Genomic DNA, 22,401 nt, shown 5'->3' with positions numbered 1-22,401 from the left:
CTTCTCACTGTGTCCTCCTCCCTGTGGTTTATGTGTCCTAATCTCCCCTTCTTATAAGGCCACCAGTCATATTGGACACCATGTATATGACCTCATTTTACCCTGGTCACCTCTTTAAGGGCCCCATCTCCAGCACGTCTGCATTCTGAGGTACCAGGGGTCAGGGCTTCATACATGAATTTTAGGGACATGGTGCAGCTTGTAACAGGGTTTAATAATGAAGTACAGATCATCTCTCCACATATCAACATTTTAAAAAAGCTTCCATGAAAGCTTCTCATGGAAGCTCAGATGGCTTTTGTCACGTGCCTCATGGAAGGGTAGTGTTCTTTATTTCATCTCTTCTCCTGCCCTGGAGTACCATGAAGACCTGCAGTTCTCCTGTGTGTGTGGTGATCCAAGATATGCCCGGAACTTCCGGGTCTCTCAGCCTTCCCGACCACCTTAGTCCACTGACGCTGCTGTAACCGTCCCACAGCCCGGGGGCTAATCGACAACACACATTTTATTTCTCACTGTTCTGGAGGCTGGAGTCAAGGTCACGGTGCAGGCAGACTCAGTGTCTGGCCAGTGCCCTCTTCCTGGTTCACAGTTAGCCGTCTTTGGGTCTGTCGTCACATGGTAGGGGGCAGGGAGCCCTGCAGGGCCTCTTTCATAATAAAAGGGCACTAATCCCACTCACAAGGGCTCCACCTTCATGACCTCATCACCTCCCAAAGGCCCCACCCTCGTGACCTCATCACCTCCCAAAGGCCACTCCTAAGACCATCATTCTGGGGAACACACTTCCAGACCACTAATGGGCCTGATAACCTGTGCCCACCCAATAGCACCTCACCAGCTCTGCACCAGCCAGTTAGTGGGCGCTGTTCGTGGGGTGTCTTTTAGGGAAGGTCAGCCCTCCAGGTTGGGCTTCCCAATGTGTCCCCCCCCGAGAGGGCCCTCCCAGTCCTCCTCCCCAACCTGTCCTCTGTCCACTGAGACACAGTTGGCATTGCTGCCCGTGATCCCTACTGCACCAGACTCTGCTTAGCACGTGAGCTGGAAGTAGGGCCAGGAGCCGCCCCCCTTAGCCCTGTGATGCCTGGTTCCATCATGTGAACTCGCCTTTGGGACCCCATCTTGTAGAGAAACGGCATCTCAGTTTTGGGCGTTTGTTTTAGTCATCTTCCAGCAACCTGTGCTGTTGTCTGGAGGGCTGACCTTGAGGGTGGAAGGGGTCAGGTAAGTGGGGTATCCAGGTCATACTGGAAAGACTGAGCCCCAATGCCTCCTGAGAAGAGACCACATTTGATGATGTTGGCAATTATTGACGCTTCGCTTGTCGGCAGAGTGGATCCTCTGCGGGAGAGTGGTGAGCAGAGGGCCCGTTTGCTTCTGGCAGTGTTCTCATGGTCTCGGCTCTGGGGTTTAGGAGACACAGCTGATAGAGCTCCCGTCCCTGGTCGTGAAGATGATGCCAGTGCTCTGTCATTCCTCACTGGTGGGGGAGGTCCCGGGGCCCAGGTGGCATCACTGACTCTTTCCCACCCCAGGGTATCCCAGAGGAGCTGAGAACTGGCAGGAATGTTGCTGCTTGGGGTCGAAAGCGTGGCCTCGCTGTGAGCCGCTCAGACACCATAAGGCCAACAACATAGTTCTTCTGAAAGGAGCGTTTCTCTTTGCTGAAAGGAGTCTGATACACTTGCAATAATTTATAGCTGAGGTACTCTCTTTTACATCTGAACAAAGGATTTTTTTTTTCTTTTTCTGGCTAGTCTTCTTTTCAGATATACTGAAGGGATAGAAATAGTCCAGATTTGGGCAGGTGAATTATTCTTCCAGTAAGCCAATGATGAAAGCGCATCTGAAAAAAAAAAAAAGAAAAGGCTCATCTAGCAGAATGGAATGTATGGACAAGGGAAGGGGCCTGTGATTCACTTACATGTTCTAAATACTATCACGAAAGCTAAGAAACCAGGACTGAATTGTGTCTCCCCCACCCCCGACCCTGACTCCCGCCACCAAATTCATGTCAACACAACCCCCAGTGTGGCTGTACCTGGAGTTGGCATTTTCAGGAGATAAGTAAGGTTCAATGAGGTCATAAGGGTGGGGCCCCAATCCAGTAGGACTGTGGCCTTCCCAGAAGAGCAAGCTCTCTTCCCTCCACACGAGGATCCAGTGAGAAGACACCTCTGCAAACCCGGAGGAGAACTGAATCAGCTGTCACCTTGATCTTGGACCTCGAGCCTCCAGAACAGTGAGAAATAAACTTCCGTTGTTGAAGCCCCCCAGACTGTGGTATTTTGTTATGGCAAACTTATACAGAAGGAAATGAGTTAAGCTGGGCTATTTTTCAAAAAGGATGACCGATGGAACATGAACACCAGGACTCAAGCTTGTGTTTGAGCCAAATTACAAGCGTTCCCATGTATTTATCTTTTTTAATGGTCTTTTCTTTTAAAAAAAAAATAGCTTTGTTGTACAATAAGCTATACGTTTATGAAGTGCTTAATTGATGAGTTCTGATCTTCAGTTCAGTACGGGAGCTTCTCTGGTGTTTCAGACAGTAAAGAATCTGCCTGCAGTGCAGGAGACCCAGGTTCAATCCCTGGGTCAGGAAGATCCCCTGAGGAGGAAATGGCAACCCGCTCCAGTCTTCTTGCTTGGAAAATTTCATGGACAGAGGAGCCTGGCAGGCTACAGTCTGTGGGGCCGCAAAGAGTGGGGCAGGACTGAGCGTGTGCACACGGAACCTTCCCCACATGAGAGCGTGCATCCGTCCCCAGAAGTTTCCCCACAGCCTTCTGTGGTCCCTTCTCCATCCCCTCTCCCCATCCCTAGGTAACTGCTGGGCTGCTTTCCTTTACAATTCGACTAGTTTGCATTTTCTAAAATTTTATATAAACAGACTCATACAGCATATGTTCTTTTTCACCCTCGCCTCGCCTCCCCCTCACCCCACAGTCTGTCTGCTTTTACTCAGCAAAACTCTTCTGAGAGTCATCCAAGGCCTGTGTATTGATAGTTTATTCCTTTTTACTGCTGAGTACAGTTTTATGGATATACACCATTTACTTGGTCATTTGCCTATTAATGGACACTGGGTTGCTTCCAATGGGCAGGTAAATATTTTTTAAAACTGCCAAATTGTTTTCCAAAGTGGCTATATCGTTTTACACCCCACCAGCACTTATAATAACTCCAGTTCTTCCATATTCTTATCAACACTTGGTATGGGCAGTCTTTCTTTTTTAAATTGAAGTACAGTTGATTTATATTTTCAGGTGTACGGGATAGCGATTCAGTATTTTTGCAGGTTATGCTGTATTAAAAGTTGTTATACAATGATGGCTATAATTCCCTGTGCTATATTATATAATATATCCTTGTTGCTTATCTATTTTATGCATAATAGTTTGTATCTCTTAATCTAATACCCCTACTTTGTCCCTCACGCCTTCCCCAACCCCTCCAGTGGTTTGTTGTCTGTATCTGTGAGTCTGTTCCTGTTTGGGGCTTCCCTGGTGGCTCAGCTGGTAAAGAATCCACCCACAAAGTGGGAGACTTGGGTTCAGTCCCTGGGTTGGGAAGATCCCCCAGAGAAGAGAAAGGCTACCCACTCCAGTATTCTGGCCTGGACAATTCCGTGGACTGTATAGTCCATGGGGTTGCAAAGAGTTGGACACGACTGAGCGACTTTCACTTTCTGTTTTGCATATACATTCATTGTATTATTTTTTAGATTCCACATATAAGTGATATCATAAAATATTTGTATTGTATGATGTCTCTGTCTGATTTATTTCACTAAGCATAATATTCTCTCAGTTCATCCACATGGCTGCAGATGCAGAATTTCATTCTCTTTTATGGTTGAGTAAATATTGCATTGTGTGTGTGCACATGTGAGCACACACACACGCCACATCTTCCTTATCCATTCATCTGTTGATAGGCAGTCAGGCTGCTTCTGTGTCTTGGCTGCTGTAGATAGTGCTGCTGCGAACAGTGGGGTGCCTGTATCTTTTTAAATTAATGCTTTTATTTTTTCTGACTATTCAGCAGTAGAAATGACTGGATCATATATGGTCATTCTACTTTTAGTTTTAATTTAGGGACCTCCATACTGTTTTCCATAGTGTCTGCACCAGTTTACTTTCCCAGCAACAGTGTATGAGTGTTCCCTTTTCTTCACATTATCTCCAACAATTGATATCTGACTGATGATAGCCATTCTGACAGTTGTGAGGGGATATCATTGTTCTTTTGATTGCATTTCTTTAATAATTGGTGATGTTGAACATTTTTCCATGTGCCTGTTAGCTGCCTGTATGTGCTTTTTGGAAAAACATCGGTTGAGGTCTTCTGCCCATTTCTGATTGATTTTTTTTTTTTTTTTTTTCTTTTTGATATTGAGTTGTCTTGAGTTCTTTGGATATTAACACCTTGTCAATCTATCATTTCCAAATATTTTCTCCAGTTCCATAGGTTTTCTTTTTGTTTTGTCCATGGTTTCCTTTGCTTTGCAAAATCTTTTATTAGGTCCCATTTGTTTATTTTTGGTTTTATTTCCTTAGATCCAGAAAAAATATTGCTATGGGTTATGTCCTAGAGTTCTGCCTATGTTCTTTCATAGGAGTTTTATGGTTTCTGGTCTTACATTTACTCCATTTTGGTCTTTAACCCCCTTTGAGTTTATTTTTATATGGTGTGAGGTGATCTTCTAATCTCATGGTTTTACATGTGCCTGTCTCATTTTCCCAGTATCAGTTGTTGAGGAGACTTTTTTCCCATTGTATGCTCTTGCCTCCTCTATATTTTTAGATTAATTAACCATACAGGCATGGATTTACTTCTGGCTCGCTAGTCTGTTCCATTGATCTATGTGTCTATGATCTATGCGACCTATGTGTCTGTCTTTGTGCCAGTACCATACTGTTTTGATTACGATAGCTTTGTAGTATAACCTGAAGTCTTGAGAGGCTGATAACCTCTAGCTTTGTTCTTTTTCCCCTATTGCTTTGGCAGTTCAGGGTCTTTTATGGTTCCATGTGAATTTTAGGATTATTTGTTCTAGTTCTGTGAAAAAAAATGTCATGGATATCTTAATAGCAATTGCATGAAATCTGTAGGTTGCTTTGGGTAGGATGGCCATTTTAACAATATTAATTCTCCCAATTTAAGAGCACAGGATATGGCAGTCTTTTTGTTTTTGGCTTATCGGTAGGAGCGTGGTCATATCTCCCTTTATCTTTTGCATTTCCCAAATGATTAATGATCAGATGGTTAGTATGTGATCACTGTAAATTTGTTTTAACCTGATAAAAATACAACACAAAGAGAACTCTAAGACTCTACATCGTTTCGATATATGTAATAGTGAAACATTGGGAATGACCGCCCTCAGTAGGGGCTGATGCAAGTGTGATGACCAGCAGCGTTCACCTGAGGTGGACTTGTAGTTACTAACGTGAAAAATACTCAAGATAAAGTAGAGGGGCAAAAAAGGCGGGTTGAACAGTTCGTGTATAGCTGTGTCTCCTGTGTGTGTGTGTGTGTGTGTGTGTGTGTGTGTAAGGAAAAAAGGGAGTGAGGGGGCACTGTATAGGGATGGACAAGATCTTGAAACCCTTTATTGTTAGACTAGTTCACTTCCGATTTTTCATAATTCTAAAGCAGGTTCTAACAGGTGTCTTTCTTCCTGTGGCTGTTTGTGTAAGGTGCGTCTCCCGTGGCGGAGCTGCTGTGTCAGTGAACGTAGAGTTAAACCTTTGGACACAGGAGTCCGTGTGGACTTTATTGTGCTCCACTAATTGTCTGCGTGGTGCCAGGGCCACACCTTCCAGCTCCTGTGCTTTATGCCTTTATCTGGCAGGACCATGTTTTCCACTCTAGCCTCATAACCACTCTTCAATTCCAGAATTTTTCTACCTTTCCCAGGTGGTTTTCTTCCAGGTGAACTTCAGAATCATTTGCAAAGTTTAAAGAAACTCTTACAGGGGCTGTTGGTATTAGGTATCAGTTATTGTATATTTCAGGGGAAGTGACATCTTCACACAATCGGGCTTCCTCCAGCCTGAAAATGTGGTGGTCTCCTCAGTGACTAAAAAGCGTTCACTTAGGTTCCTAAGCATTGGATTGTGTTTCTTACCTAAATCTTTACTATATCTTAAATATATTAAGATATTTTATACATGTATTTTTTTTGCTATTATCAATGGGATTATTTTACACTGTTTTAATGACTGTTGCCAGTATTCTTGCCTGGAGAATCCCAGGGATGGGGGAGCCTGGTGGGCTGCCATCTATGGGGTCACGCAGAGTCGGACACGACTGAAGCGACTTAGCAGCAGCAGCAATGACTGTTGCCACATTGGAAACTATCAATTTACAGAATTTGGAAACTAGCCAACTTGGTGAATTTATCTCTTAGTTTTTTTTCAGCTAATTGTATTGAGTTCTTCGGGTAGACAGTTGTACGTACCATCATACCATCAACCAGTCCTGTTTGTGTTTTTTCGTTAGCGTCTTCTGGATCTGGGTTGAACACTGATGATACTGTCAGTGCTTCAGTAACAGTACCGTGAGCTGCTGTCGCAAAGAAGTCGAAAACTTCAGTGCCACCCTAAGACTGAAGTTTCTTGCTCATGAATCAGTTCTGCAGTGGTGGGTCCAGGTTGGGCGACTGACGTTCACATGATCATTCCACAGGCTAAAGCCAGGGACCCTGCTGTACTTAACGTGGCTCCCAACATTTGCTGACATTCTGTCCCACCGGAAGGGGGAGGAGCATCTAGGTGTGTGCTCGGACTTTAATGGCACAAGCTGCCCTGTGTGGGCTCAGTCACGTCTGACCCTCTGTGACCCCATGGCACATGCTGCTGCTGCTGCTAAGTCGCTTCAGTCGTGTCCGACTCTGTGCGCCCCCAAAGATGGCAGCCCACCAGGCTCCCCTGTCCCTGGGATTCTCCAGGCAAGAACACTGGAGCGCTTCCACTCATATCTTCAAGGGAGAGGAATGCTCAGCTGGCGCAGCATCCCTGGCCCGGTTTATACCCCTTACCACAGAAGGGGACTTGATTCAGGTGGGCAGTCCCTGCCCCTGCCCACCTCCCCACCCCATGCCCTGGCATGCACCAACATTAAAGGGAGTGCCTCAGCTGGGCAGGTCCATTGTATTGCTTGCCTCATCAAGGGCCGGTTTGTTCCCTATTCACTAACCTTAAGAACTTCTTATCTCTATATGGCAAGAAATGTATTAATGTGTTCATTTCATTACCTGATCAGTTTGTAAGGTATTGATTGCTTTCATCCAAGCAACACTGTTCTGCCTTATGTTTTACTCCATGTGCTTTCGGTGCTTGTTGTCTGGCTTAAGTCACATCCTCCCAGCACCTGAGATACGCCTTGGAAGTGAACATGTTGTGCTAAGGTGTGCTGAGTCAGAGGTTGTGGGGTGAAGGAGGAAACACCCAGCTTAGGAGCAGAGCCCTGGGGCTCAGGGGCAGGCCCCGCACTTTGCAGCTTGGGGCCAACGTGCTGGTCAACCACTCGACCACCCCCCTTCCTCCTCGTTGAGAGAACCCAGGCACATCTAGGGATCAGGTGGTGATGCACTGCAGGATGGTAGCCCCCGCCTTCCAGCCCCAGTGGAATATTATTGTCGGAGGACTTAATCCTAGTAGTTCCATTATCCTTGGCACTTGGCAGGGATTAATTCAGACATAGGTACGTGATCTCTGACCGTGAGATGTGGCCGGCCAGTTTTGGGAGAGGATTTCCTCTAATACATACAGACAAGAAAGGAACAGACCTTTTTTTTTTTTTTTCCTTGCTTTTCTCTGTAGTCATGTGAGAATTTAATGCCTAATATGCAGTGGACCTCTGAGGTTATGGAAGGAAAACTGAAGAGAAGTCAGTTTACTGTTGGGAGTATATAAGCATGAAAGCGTTTGGGTCCCTTTAGGATGTCACTGAGCTCTTGCATTGACCATACACAGAAGCATCTGGACCAGGGTTTCTTGGCCCAGCGTTGTTAACCTTCTGTGATTCCTGCATCAGCAAGGAAGCCCCGCATATCTTCCCTGAGAGGGGGAGAGTCAGATACCCTACTCTTTACATTCCAAAAGCTCCCTATCTGATCTGCAACCTTGGACCGTCCGTAGCCCATGGAAGCCTGTTTCCTCTGTGGGCTGATGCAGGCACACTTGCTTCTTGACAGTAGGTGTGTGTGTGTCCTTCATAGATGCAGAGTGTCCTGTGTGTGTGTGTCCTTGATGGATGCAGAGTGTCCTGTGGTGGCCTTTTCCCCACCACTGGCCTTGGCATGGTTCTGACCAGAATCAGTCTTTATGGCATAACTGTGTGTGTGTGTGTGTTGCTTCTTGACAGTAGGGTGTGTGTGTGTCCTTCATGGATGCAGAGTGTCCTGTGTGTGTGTCCTTTGTGGATGCACAGTGTCCTGTGTGTGTGTGTCCTTCACAGATGCAGAGTGTCCTGTGGTGACCTTTTCCCCTGCTGCTGGCGTTGGCTTGGTTCTGGCCTGAATCAGTCTTTACCGAGTAACTGGTGAGGATTTTATCTCCGTGCCCACATGGACTTCATCCTGCGTACGGACCCCCTCACATCTCCGAGGAGACTGTGTTCCTCCAGGACCTGCCCTGTGCCCGCTGTGCGCTCTGCCTCTCGGTCCCAAGTGTCCCCGGCAGCTTTGTAGATGCTGGGTTTGGAGGGAGGAGATGGCATCGGGCTCGAGCCGACCTGGAGAGAGTGAGCCAGGCCCTCGGGCCTTGGCCACCACTGCTGGGCATGCCACTGGCAGCCGCACCGCCCACCCCCAGCGGCCTTGTTCAGCATCGCCTGCTTCCACGCAGGAGCATACCCCAGGATGAGCCCGGCTGAGTGGGCTTCCAGCCGGCCGGTGTGTGGCGGAGAGTTTCAGCCCTGACCTGAGGCTGAACTACCGTCCCCGGCGCTGTGGCTGCCCCTGCTGGCCACCCACCCCTGGTGCCTCCCGGTGCCTGAGGCCCTTGTGGGCCAGGGCAGCCCAAGCACCGGGAGGGCACGTCCCGTTCTGCTCCAGCGGGTGGGGGGCGGTCGGGAGGTGCCCCTGGGACTTCAGTCCCAACACTGAGTCTCACTTGAGCACGCCAGTTCTGTTCTCCCTGGTGTTGTGAAGTTTGAAGAACATTGAGTTCTACCAGTAAAGCGTCTGTGTCTGAAGCCTCTTTGGAATTTATAACGAGACTCTTACCTGCCACATCTTCTTTCTTTCCTCCCTGCTCTTAAACTTTTGACAAGTTGGTTATTAGGCTTTTGGTTTGTCTGTTAGACCTGTCACTTGCATGTGGGTTAACATACGTTTAAAGAGCAGAAAAACAAGATGTTTCCAGACATTTCACCATCTTTGTGTCTAAATGGTAGGCTTGCATTTATTACTGAATCCGCGTATGCATGGAGGTTAATTATTTCAGCCGTCTCTGCATCATGTATGTTTCAGGGTTTAGACTGCACTCTGAAGGGTGTGTTTGCCCCTCGTGTTCATTTGCCTTTCATGTGGTTTACTGTAGAGCTCAGGTGCCTTGACCTTCACGATTTTCCATCTCTAGCCGCCCCCACTACAATGTGGTGATTCCCTTTAACCCCCTGTTGTGTGCTTCTCATCCATTATTTTTCAAACCTAGAATCCTCCAAAATTCTCCACTCCTGTTACTGATAAAGACACCAAATGAAGCCCGGGCTCTTCTGCACATGGTGTTTCAGCCCCAGCGCCCATCCAAGTCCATGGAATAGGGCAGGGTGGGGTGGTTGGCATGTGGACATGAGGGAGGGCCCAGGACCTGTCTTGCAGTCAGCAAAGAATCAAGTCTGGAAACCCAGAAAGCTCTGGAAAGCATCACAGTAGCCCCTGAAGTTCCTAAACAGGCGGGGGGGTGGGGGGACAGGGAAAGGAGGTGTAGTGATGAGTGCAGTGGCTCTTATAGCCCACACGTCGTAAATTCAGAGGAGAGGAAGCAAAGAGCCGCGTGTGAGCCCACGTGTAGTAGCCTGCCCCTCCGTGAGGCAGCGAAGCGTTCGTTGGGATGTTTCAAGAAGAGTTTTCTGGCCTAGTGTCAGACTCCCGAGTCCCGTCAGCCAGGAGCCTGGGGTGGCCCCCCAGTGCTGTGTCCCGTGTGCATGCACACGCATGAGATCCTGATGCCCTGGGGGGCGGGAGTGGACTCAACGCCCCGGAGGCCTCGGCTCCCTTTGGAGTCTGGTCTGCGGAACCAGCATGAGGGCAGGTGATGGTGCGTTTTCTGTTAATAACGTGAGATGACGGGCGGCAGCCTGGGACAGGCAGGACGGCTGGAGAGGAGGGCCCGAGAGCTCCCGCCTGGTGCCCCCATCGGAGCCCGGGTTCCCCGTCGCGTCGCCCTTGCCCTTGGCTTCCTGGTCTTTCCCGTGTGTGAGGCCCGCCTGGTCCTCCCTCCACGGCCGAGCCGCCGCACAAGCTGATAGAAACAAGCTTCTGAGACTTGCTGAGCAGAGCCCAGGCCCAGGGCTTGATCTGGCGGTTCTTGGCACACACAGTTGGACCATGCCCCTCTCTGGGCACCGTAAGGTCTCTCCAGGCGTGGAGAGGCTCAGCCTTCAGTCCGTTCTTCCTGTGCCACCAGCGTGCTATTTGTTCAGAAAGTACCAGTGAATGCAAGCTCCAGCAATAAGGTAAACCAGATGCAAAAGAAATAATCTTTAAGACAATTTTAAAAGGAAAAAAAAAGTGTCCTATTGGGTCTCTAACGGATGCAGGCAGCTGAGTGAACCTCCGCATCCCGGGCTCTGCGGGCAGCTTTTTTGCTTGGATCATGCAGCGTGGATGAGAACTGACTCCGTAAGGGTGCAGCTCTGCAGGCTTGCTCTCAGCGTTGATCAGAAAGCAGTACAGCGACACGCGAGTCAAGGACCTTTGTCAGCAGGAAGCTTGTCCTGTATGGAGTTGGACCTGTGTCACTCCCCTGCTGCCCATGAAAACCGAAGCTGGCCTCGCTGGCTACCTGGGATCCTGGCCCCCGCCCCGGCTCTCGGAGGCTGTGGTGACATGCCAGGTTCCCCACCTGTTTCCTGCCCCCTCCCAAGCTGGTGCAGTGGCGAGGTCGCTGCCATCTGAGGGCAGGCTGGATGCTCTCTGCCGAGGCCTGCTTTACCACGGGAAGTCCTGGCGGTTTGTCCCTACTCAGCAGCTGTCCTGTTTTCATTCCGTCTGGAGGGCACTGTTGCTGTCACCTGGCAAGTATTTAGCGAGTGTTCAAGCTTGTGCTGCCTGGCCAGTGTGACTCACCCTGCAGCTTCATTTTTGTGGCGTGAAACAAACATCCTCATAAAGATGATGGACTTCCAGAAGGAAAACATGCAGGCCTCACCATCTGCTTGACAAGATCCGGGGTTTTAAATTGGCTTCCTCAGCATCCCTTTATAGACGAGTGTCAGGCGTTCCAAGGTCAGCACTAACACTGGGAGGGCAGGTCTGGGCTGTCTCCTTTGGGAAGTTCTGTTTATGTTTATTTTCAGATTAATTCATATTGAGTATGGAGAAGGAAGTGGCAACCCACTCCAGTGTTCTTGCCTGGAGAGTCCCATGGACGGAGGAGCCTGGTGGGCTGCAGTTCACACGGTCACAAAGAGTCAGACAGGACTGAGTGACTAACACAGACGTATTAGAGGATAGTTGCTTTTCAACATCGTGTTAGTATCCTCTGTACAGCAAAGTGAATCAGTTAAACACATACGTGGATCCACTCTCTTTTAGATCCTTTTCCCATATAGCTCATTAGAGTACTGAGCAGAGTTCCCCGTGCTATACAGTAGGTCCTTGTTAGTTATCTGTTTTATATATAGCAGTGTGGACATGTTTTCTTCTAGAAATTTTTAAAGGAAACATTTAAAAATTTTATTTTAGAGGCTAAAGCATTTTTAAAATGTAATTTAACTCTCCCCTCGCCCATGTTATTAAATTACCCTAACATTTTTAAAAATTGTGATTAAAATGCACATAACATAAAATTTATCATCTTAACCATTTCCAAGTATATTGAGTTACTTTCCGAGTCCACGACTTGCCCTTTTGGAATTTTTAATCATGTTTCTTACGTAGAGCTGTTTTAATCACGCTGGGAGTCCTGCAGAATATCAGAGTGTCAGACTGCATAATGTCAGTGAGACAAAAGGGAAACATAGACATTGCCTTGGGTGGAGTGAAGTGGGGCTTCCTGGTCTCTGTTAATGGAGCTCGGATGTGGTTCAGACCTTTCCTTTACAACTTATATTTTGTATTTTATTATTTTGTTCTAAGATCAGTCTGCTGAGCCTAGGAATACAATGAGGTTAAAACTATTGTAATTATATCTTAATTATAGCTCAAGGAATACTGTAAAATAATACAGGGCCTGGGTGAAACAAATAAGGAAGTTTAATTTCCTGTCTAATCATATTTTTCCTTTTTGGTTAGCATGTTAAAAAGTAATTTTGAAAACATGCTATGTTTTCCTTCCCAATTCATCTATTTCCCTGAGATATTTATTATACACCTGTAGAAGAGCATTTCACTCTAAGTATACATTGTTTATTCAGTGTTCGTGTGTGTGTGTGTGTGTGTGTGTGTGTATTAAGCTTATTGGCCAGTCACTTTGGGTTTCTGTTTTCCTAAGGAACACAACCCAAACAATGAAGCTTCCCTGGAAATGTTCCCTGAGCTTAGCTCACTGGAGAAGTGTCTTGCCAAAGTGAAATGCCTGGATGGAGGCTGGAAAGAGCAAGGCAGAGTCAGGGTGGGCCTCCTTGACCTGAACCGGGTTCAGTCTTGGCAGCTCTTAAGCAGCTCGAGGGGCAGGAGGAGGGAGTCGGGTGTTTTCAAGCTCTAGCTGGTGGGACTCGGTTCTGGGGTGAGGGGGAGCTATTTTGCTAATTAAAGGGTAAGAAACTCTCACTCTTGAGGGGCTGGAGCAAATCCCTGGGTCCCTTCAGGACTGTTAAAAAAGAGGCCCTTTGCTCTCTGGTCAAGAAAGAGTGTTCAGTTTAATCCAAGGCATGGACGTCACTCAGGAGTTCATGGTCCTTGCAGCTCAAGACCGGTCTGGCAAGGGCAGCTGGGTGAACACAGCATTCATTTCCTTCTTGGTTTTTGGTGGTGAAATATACATAGAGTAAAATTTACCGTTTTAACTCTTTCTGAGCGTGCAGTCCAGTGACATGCAGTGTCCTTCACTGCTGTGCGGCCATCACCACCATTCATCCCAGAACTTTTGCCTCTTCCTGAGCTGCAAATGCCCTGCCCATTAAACTCACCTCCATCCCCCCATCTCCCCAGCCCCTGCTCACCACCAATTACTTTCTGTGTCTGTCACTTGACTACACTAGAAACCTCATGTAAGTGGGATCAGGTAATATCTTTGTGTTTTTGTGTCTGGCTTATTTCATGCTATGCCTTCAAGGTTCATCCATGCTCTAGCACATGTCAGGATTTCCTTACTTTTTAAGGCTGAATAATATTCCATCGTACATACAAACCACCTTTATTCATCCATTCATCCACTGATGGGCTCTTGGGTGGTTTCCACCTTTGGGCTATTGTGAATTGTAATGCAGTGAACGTGGTGTGCACATAACTGTCTGAGTCCCTGCTTTCAGTTCTTCTGGGTGTGTGCCCAAAAATGGAGTTGCTGGATCAAATGGAATTAATAATTTGGTAAAGAAATCAAGTGTTTAATACTGTGAGGAGCACAGCAGCTGACCCATCTTATATTCCCAGCAGCAGTGCACGGCACTGTTTTGAAACCTCCTAGGACAGAGTTGCTCCAGGGAGAAGGTCTCCTTCTTCAAGAGCAGCAGAAGCTGAGGGCATCAGGAGCCCACCAGGCTCCTTCCAGAGGAGCTGCAGCAGAATGCCTACCCCCAGCCCCGACTTCCCACTGAGAAGTATCTTAGTGGGCCGGCCATGCTGGCCAGATGCTTAGCTCATGCCCCAGGGTGACAGCACTGGTGCCAGAGTTAACAGCCCGCAAGCAGAGATGCGCCTGGATTGAGGGTGTCTGGGTGAAGAAAGCCACCAGGGCTGAACCAGCACTCGTTGCTTAGAATATGTAATAGCCAGAGCGAGGAATACATCTTTAGATAACTCCTGTCCTAAGTTTGCCTTAAAAACATGGAGCTGATTCTCTCCACGCATTAGTCCTCAGTGAGACAGCAGGACAGTCTCATGAAAGTAGAGACTATATATATATGTATTTTTAATATATCAGGTATGTATGTATTTGGCTGCACCAGGTCTTAGTGGCGTCACATGGGCTCTTCTGTCTTCATTGCAGCGTTTTAGTTGCAACATCTAGGATCTAGCTCCCTATCCAAGGATTGAACCTAGGCCCCCTGCATTGGGAATGCAGAGTCTTAGCCACTGGTGTGTGTGTCTGTGTGACTCCATGGACCATAGCCCACCAGGCTCCTCTGTCCATGGAATTCTCCAGGCAAGAATACTGGAGTGGGTAGCCATTCCCTTCTCCAGGGGATCTTCCCTACCCAGGGATCGAAACTGGGTTTACTGCATTGCAGGCAGACTCTTTACCACTGAGCCACCTGGGAAGGTGATTTTTCCAGTAGTCATGTACAGATGTGAGAATTGAACCATAGAGAGCGCTGAGTGCTGAAGAATTGATGCTTTCAAACTGGGGTGATGGAGAAGACTCTTGAGAGTCCATTGGACAGCAAATCAAATCAGTCAGTCCTAAAGGAAATCAATACTGAATATTCATTGGAAGGACTGATGTTGAAGCTCTAATACTTTGGCCACCTGATGGGAATACCCTACTCATTGAAAAAGACCCTGATGCTGGGAAACATTGAGGGAAGGAGGAGAAGGGGGCGACAGAGGATGAGATGGTTGGATGGCGTCATTGACTCAACAGACATGAGTTTGAGCAAATTCCAGGAGATAATGAAGAACAGGAAAGCCTGGTTTGCTGCAGTCCATGGGTTCACAAAGAGTCAGACATGACTGAGTAACTGAACAACAATTCCTCAAACCTTCTTCTTAAGACATTTAACTAGTGTCCTTATTTGCTTTTGTGACAATAAACGACATTTATTTGTAAGTGATTGGATTTCAGTTCTTTTAAAATGCAGTGCATTTTGTCTCCATTTTTAATACTAGCTGACTATGGCTCAGATCATGAACTCCTTATTGCCAAATTCAGACTTAAATTGAAGAAAGTAGGGAAAAGCACTAGACCATTCAGGTATGACCTAAATCAAATCCCTTACGACTATACAGTGGAAGTGAGAAATAGATTCAAGGGATTAGATCTAATAGAGCGCCTGAAGAACTATGGACAGAGGTTCGAGACATTGTACAGGAGGCAGTGATCAAGACCATCCCCAAGAAAAAGACATGCAAAAAGGCAAAATGGTTGTCTGAAGAGACCTTACAAATAACTATGAAAAGAAGAAAAGTGAAAGGCAAACGAGAAAAGCAAAGATATACCCATTTGAATGCAGAGTTTCAAGGAATAGCAAGGAGAGATAAGAAAGGCTTTCTCAGTGCAAAGAAATAGAGGAAAACAACAGAATGGGGAAGACTAGAGATCTCTTCAAGAAAATTAGAGATACAAAGGGAACATTTCATGCAAAGATGGGCTTGATAAAGGACAGAAATGGTATGGACCTAACAGAAGCAGAAGATATTAAGAAGAGGTGGCAAGAATACACAGAAGAACTGTACAAAAAAGATCTTCATGACCCAGATAATCATGATGCTGTGATCACTCACCTAAAGCCAGACATCCTGGAATGTGAAGTCAAGTGGGCCTTAGGAAGCATCACTATGAACAAAGCTAGTGGAGGTGATGGAATTCCAGTTGAGCTATTTCAAATCCTGAAAGATGATGCTGTGAAAGTGCTGTACTCAATATGCCAGCAAATTTGGAAAACGCAGCAGTGGCCACAGGACTGGAAAAGGTCAGTTTTCATTCCAGTCCCAAAGAAAGACAATGCCAAAGAATGCTCAAACTACCGCACAATTGCACTCATCTCACACACTAGCAAAATAAGTCTCAAAATTCTCCAAGCCAGGCTTCAACAGTACGTGAACTGTCAACTTCCAGATGTTCAAGGTGGCTTTAGAAAAGGCAGAGGAACCAGAGATCAAATTGCCAACATCCGTTAGATCATTGAAAAAGCAAGAGAGTATTTTATAAGCAGGAGAGCTTTTGACACTAGATCACCTGACCTGCGTCCTGAGAAATCTGTATGCAGGTCAAAAAGAACCAGTTAGAACTGGACATGGAACAACAGACTGCTTTCAGATTGGGAAAGGATACATCAAGGCTGTGTATTGTCACCCTGCTTGTTTAACTTTTATGCAGAGTACATCATGAGAAATGCTGGACTGGATGAAGCACAAGCTGGAATCAGGATTGCCTGGAGAAATATCAATAACCTCAGATATGCATATGACACTGCCCTTATGGCAGAAAGAGCCTCTTGATGAAAGTGAAAGAGGAGAGTGAAAAAGCTGGCTTAAAACTCAACATTCAGAAAACGAAGATCATGGCATCTGGTCCCATCACTTCATGGCAAATAGATCAGTAAACAGTGGAAACAGTGGCTGACTTTATTTTTTGGGCTCCAAAATCACTGCAGATGGTGACTGCAACCATGAGCTTAAGAGATGCTTGCTCCTTGGAAGAAAAGTTATGACCAACCTAGACAGCTTATTAAAAAGCAGAGACATTACTTTGCCGACAAAGATCCATCTAGTCAAAGCTATGGTTTTTCCAGTAGTCATGTATGGATGTGAGAGTTGGACTGTAAAGAAAGCTGAGCGCTGAAGAATTGATGCTTTTGAACTATGGTGTTGGAGGAGACTCTTGAAGAGTCCCCTGGACTGCAAGGAGATCCAACCAGTCAATCCTAAAGGAAACCAGTCCTGAATATTCATTGGAAGGACTGATGCTGAAGCTGAAACTGTAATACTGATGTGAAGAACTGACTCATATGAAAAGACCCTGATGCTGGGAAAGATTGAAGGCAGAAGGAGAAGGGGACGATAGAGGATGAGATGGTTGGATGGCATCACCAACTCAATGGATGTGAGTGTGAGTAAACTCCGGGAGTTGGTGATGGACCAGGAGGCCTGGCGTGCTGCAGTCCATGGGGTCTCAAGGAGTCGGATAAGACTGACTGAACTGAACTGTCATTATAATAAGAGGAGATGCTTGTGGATTGCTTACTTATGGTAGACCCTGTGTGTGATATGTCATGATGCTTGCAACTTTGTGAGGCCCCTTTCTTCCTGTGAAACTGCAGCCCAGAAAGGTTAAGGGGTTCATCTAACAGAGGATGGAACTGGAATTCCAGACTCTGACCCCTAAGCTTGCGTACTTAAACCAGGCATTATAATAACCTCTGTCTCATTGTTTGTGTAACCTCAGTTTTGAAGCGCTTATTAAATGCCAGCCTCTGTGAGAAGTGTGTTAACAAAATCACTATGACCGAGGCACTATTTTAGCCCCATTGTTCGTGATAAGAGTGGTACAGAGGGCAATCTATATCGTAGCCGCTCCGAGGAGCAAGCTTGCAAATACTGTCTGGCCAAATCCCGACTGTGGCTTGATGAACCCTGTTCGTGATCTCTGGGCCTCTCTGCTCTGCTCCTGAACCTGTGTGCTTTCGTCTAACTTGCCAGCCTGATGGATGGGTGAAAAGAATAGCACTTCCCAGAAGTTTTGGTTTGTGTTCTTTTAAATCAGAAAGGATGAGTACCTTCTCATTTTTCTAAGTAATGTCTGATTCTGTCCTTTGTCGCTCAGTTGCTCATTTATTTCTGACTCTTTGCGACCCCATGGATTGTGGCATGCAGGCTTCCCTGTCCCTCACCGTCTCCCAGAGTTTGCTCAAACTCATATCTGTTGAGGCGATGATGCCATACAGCCATCTCATCCTCTGTTGTCCCCTTTGTTCTTGCTGGTCTTCAAATCAAACAGCTTCCTTCATCTTCGTGTACCTGTTATTCAGAGGCCCTGACTCCCTGACTCGGGTGTGATGTGTTTGCTTGGATTTGCGTGGGCAGAGTACAGTGAACAATCCATTTCACATGTTCTGGTAAGGTCGCAGTTCTCAGTTATGTTTCTTTAACAAAATTAAACGGAGTAACAATTTTAAAAGCAATAGCAACCAGCCTTGTTCATTTGGAATGAATGGCTGTGCTTCCTTGTAATTCCATTTACCTGGGAAGATTTGTATCAGTCAGGAGAGGGGAGGTTATGCCATGGTAACAAACAGTTCCCCAAAACAAACAGCTCAGTGGTTTTCACAGCATGGTTGAGCTCTGCTTCTGTGGGTCAGCGGGTGGTTCCTGCTGTCTGTAATTTCTCAGGGGCCCAGTCTGGGAGGGGCTGCAGTTCGTGGCAGGGTCTCCACGATCTTAGAAGCAGGGAAAGAAAATCCATTGGGCCTTGAAGTTGCCTTCTAAAGCCTGTACCGGGAGTGACACATGATGCCACTCAGCTCACTGGCCAGGGTAGGTCATGGTGCCCACACCAGTGTTCAGAAGGGTGGAGAAATGAGATCCTGCTGATGTACAGCCCCAGGGCGTGGCGGGGGGTGGACAAACACTTATGGGTCCCAGGGGATCCCCTTGGGAGCAGCAGCCCATCTTCTGCACCTCAAGTAGCAGAAGTCCTGAGACTGTGCTGAGCAGAAGTGAGATTTTGACTTAAACAGCAGGAGCTCTACCTGACGGATGTAACAGGTGAGGCCAGAGCTGGTTCTCCTCCTCTGGGATCGGGGAGAAAGCCCAGGACCCAGGTATCGAGAGGCTAGCCAGTGAGTGGGTCACAGACATGGTTTCCTGAAAGCCTTGTCGTCGGGATTGGCCCGCTCACACGTGTTGAACCTGGGTTGTGCGTTCCAATTCCACCTGCTTTTCTGCGTGTTCGAAAGTCATCAGATGAGCTCTTTCCTGTGTGTTTCCCATGGTCATTTTCTCTCTGCCTCAATAACTCAGCTCTCACCTGCTGTCACAATGCGTTTTGCCAGGTCACTGCCTCAATTTTTTTTTTGGACACGAGCACATTAAAAGGCACTGGTTGGCTTTCCCTTTCTTTTAAGTCATCCAACTCTTACAAATAATATTCTTGATGATCTTGAGGTTTTTTTTTTTTTCCTTTAGAGGTAGTTTTATTGATTTTGAGAGTTCAGTTTACTCTGTGCTTCTGGTGGAAAATGTCATTTTCCTTCTTTTCCCTTGACTTCCTGCATAGCCTCAGTGTGTGTTTTAGAGGTGAGATCGTTTTCCTTGCTTCTAGAAAGTAAGCTGTCACAGGCCTGAGACCACACAGCTCTGACACACATCAGGTGATGTTCCTGTGAGCTGTCTGCCTTTGAGAACAGCAGAGGAAGAAGGCAGATCCAGCCCCATATGGCTCACACAGCTCAGCCCGGGAGAGGATGGTGCTTAGCTCCACACTGTCAGTCAGTGACACGTGGAACCCGACGGAGCACAGCTGCACAGGCACCCTGCCCTGGGCGGGGGACGCTCCTACCTCCCTGAGTAGGTGCTGAGCTGAGTCCAGTGAGGAGAACATTCAGGCAGAGCTGGTTGGGGGGCAGCGGGGGGCAGGCAGGGACCTCTGGTGGACCTGTGTTGTTAGAAAGTTTGAAGCCAAAGCATTGAGATATGGGTCCGGCGAATCGGGCGGGAGTCTGCCTTTGAGGCCTTCTTGAGCAGCTTTGTGAGAAGCATGGACTTCACCCTGTCAGCTTTCAGTAAATATTTGTGTGAGTCATGTGGATTGTTCCACAGGAAGGACAGACATTTGGTGTATAAGACTGAGTCACGAGGACCCACCCAGCGCTCTCGAAGTGGCTACTCGTTGCTGTGAAGTACAACATGGACCTGGCCCCAGGAGGGAGGTGCCCTGTTAGGAGGAAATCCACCCACTGTATTTCTTAGGTGCAGCGAACGCCCAGGAATGCCCTAGCAGAGACCAGGCCCACAGTCCTGGCTTCCCAGGTGGCGCTAGTGGTAAAGAACTTGCCTGCCAATGCAGGAGCTGCAAGAGACAGGAGTTGGAGCCCTGGGTCAGGAAGATCCCCTGGAGGAAGGCGTGGCATCCCACTCCAGTATTCTTGCCTGGAGAATCCCACGGACAGAGGAGCCTGGTGGGCTACCATCTTTGGAGCCGCAAAGATTTGGACACTGAGCGACTTAGCACGCACACAGGCCCTTGTCCTGCCTGAGGAGGCCTGCTCGGGGCAGGGTGGTAGGGGGACTGTCATTCCACACCAGCAGGGATCTGACTTCTCCTGTGGAACTTCCTGGCGAAGACGCTGGGAATCCTGGCCTAGAAGCCCACGGCTCCCCATCTCTGCTGGGTGCCCCCCACCGACCCCCTGAACTGCACTCAGAACATGCGGCTGTGAAGCGCAGCTGGGAGGTTGATGGGAAACACAGGCCTTCCGCGGCTCACACACAAGGCTCTGCTCGGGGACGGGGAGGTCTGTGTTCTGCTCGGTCGCAGGTGTAGACTGGAGGCTTCCCCGGACAGAAGCACGCAGCTTCACAGGAAGCTGGCCTGATGGAGACAGAGGCCCTTTGAAGGGAACACATGTACGGTGTGGTCAGTTGTGTCCGACTCTTTGCGACCCCATGGACTGAAGCCCACCAGGCTCCTCTGTCTGTGGGATTTTCTAGGCAAGAACACTGGCGTGGGTTGTGATTTCCTTCTCTGTTGAAGGGACGCAGGATCACCCTCACTCTCGAAACCGCACCCTGTCTCCATTCCAGCGATGCTGGGGGCTTCCCCAGCCCTGTCTCCCCAACGCTGGCTCGCGACCCTGGACCCTGAGCCCTCCCAAGCCGTCCCTGTGTCTTCCTGTCTGCTCACATCCTGCCTCTTACACCCATGCCTCGACTTGCTGGGGTCTTCCTGGCCTCCAGATGGGTGATGCGTACCCCTCTGTCCGTGTCGCTGCCTTCTTCCTCACATGCGTCTCCTCTTGTTTTCCAGGCTCTGCAGAGTAACCTGAGGTACTCCCTGTTGCCCAGACGACTCGTCATCAGCAAGAGATTAGCCCAGTGCCTGCATCCCGCCTTGCCCAGTGGCGTGCACTTAAAAGCCCTAGAAACCTATGAGATCATCTTTAAGATCGTGGGGACCAAATGGTTGGCCAAGGATTTGTTCCTGTACAGGTAATGCTAGCTTCACCCACCACTTCCCTCTTCTATTCCCCAAGGAATCCACATTTCAGTTCGCCAGCTCAGAAAAGTATGCTGCTGCTGGTGCTAAGTCGCATCGGTCGTGTCCAACTCTGCAACCCCATGGACAGAAGCCTACCAGGCTCCCCGTCCACGGAATTCTCCAGGCAAGAATACTGGAGTGGGTTGCTATTTCCTCCTCCAAGAAAAGGATGAACAAGGCAAAATACAAAGGGATGCGTCCATTCGCCATGAAGCCATCCATCAGGAGGTTCCCCCAGGGCCCACCCTCCAGAGTCAGTCCTCCCTGACTTTTCTCCTTAAGCTGAGACGCACTGTTGCACACTGCCTGTGGCCTGCCCCCTGCCAGCACTGGGTGGTGACTGTCCCGTGACGGCTGGGCACCTCCGTCACCAGCGTAGACGGCTGGCCGGCTGGCTGGCCGATCCCTTGGAGCTTCTGACCAGGCCTCTCATTTTCCTTCCTCTCCCTTTTTTCTCTGTCCTCAAAGCTGCGGGCTGTTCCCGCTTCTGGCGCATGCAGCCATGTCGGTGAGACCCGTGCTGCTCGGCCTGTACGAGAAGTACTTCCTCCCGCTGCAGAAGCTGCTGCTCCCAAGCCTCCAGGCCTTTGTCGTCGGCCTGTTGCCCGGCCTGGAGGAGGGCTCGGAGATCTATGACAGGTGGGTGTCGGCCAGAGCCCATGGCCGCCCGCCCCGGGGTGGGGGGTGCCCACTTGTGTTTTATTCTGCTGCTTTGTGAGAAACAAGGGGAGACGTGCGGAGAAGACCTCGGAAGCAGGGTAGGTGCAGAACGTCAGGCTGACATTCACCTTTCTGTGGCGTCTCTGCCTGACGAAGTACCGCGTGCCCCTTTGAATTTTACCATGTTTCCAGGTGAGGGTCAGGAGGTGAGAAAGTTCCCCAGAGTCTCTAGGTCTGTGGGCAGTGGGGATGGGGTTCTGCCTCTTATGTGTCAGGTTCTGAGGGTCTCCCTCCTTCTGTATACTCGTGAACATGAAAGCATTCGTCGCTCAGTCACGTGCGACTCTTCAGGAACTTACAGACTGGAGCCTGGCTGGCTCCTCTGTCCATGGGGATTCTCCAGGCCAAGAATACTGGAGGGGTTTGCCATGCCCTCCTCCAGGGGATCTTCCCGACCCAGGGATTGAACCCAGGTCTCCAGCATTGC

At 48.3% G+C, this 22,401-nt stretch overlaps 1 protein-coding gene across 11 annotated transcripts in view; it reads left to right on the top strand.

Annotated features, from left to right (window-relative positions):
* The window catches only part of DOP1B (DOP1 leucine zipper like protein B), a 132,824-nt gene that overhangs the window by 16,074 nt on the left and 94,349 nt on the right, over nt 1-22,401 (top strand). For all 11 annotated transcript variants that reach the window (XR_015168492.1, XR_015168486.1, XR_015168484.1 and 8 more), the window contains 2 exons: nt 21,024-21,205; nt 21,723-21,893. Coding sequence is in view for 8 of the 11 variants with exons in the window: in XM_086413334.1 (XP_086269460.1) it covers nt 21,024-21,205; nt 21,723-21,893 (353 nt within the window). In the remaining 3 variants the exon portion in view is untranslated. The remainder of the gene's footprint in view (nt 1-21,023; nt 21,206-21,722; nt 21,894-22,401) is intronic.

Source organism: Bos grunniens, chromosome 1 (assembly GCF_055505025.1).
Source record: "Bos grunniens cultivar Pamir isolate PY7600 chromosome 1, Bosgru_T2T1.0, whole genome shotgun sequence".
NCBI classification, from domain to species: Eukaryota; Metazoa; Chordata; class Mammalia; order Artiodactyla; family Bovidae; genus Bos; species Bos grunniens.
The sequence above is the reverse complement of the archived record's forward strand: the minus strand, read 5'-3'. Positions and strand labels throughout refer to the sequence as shown.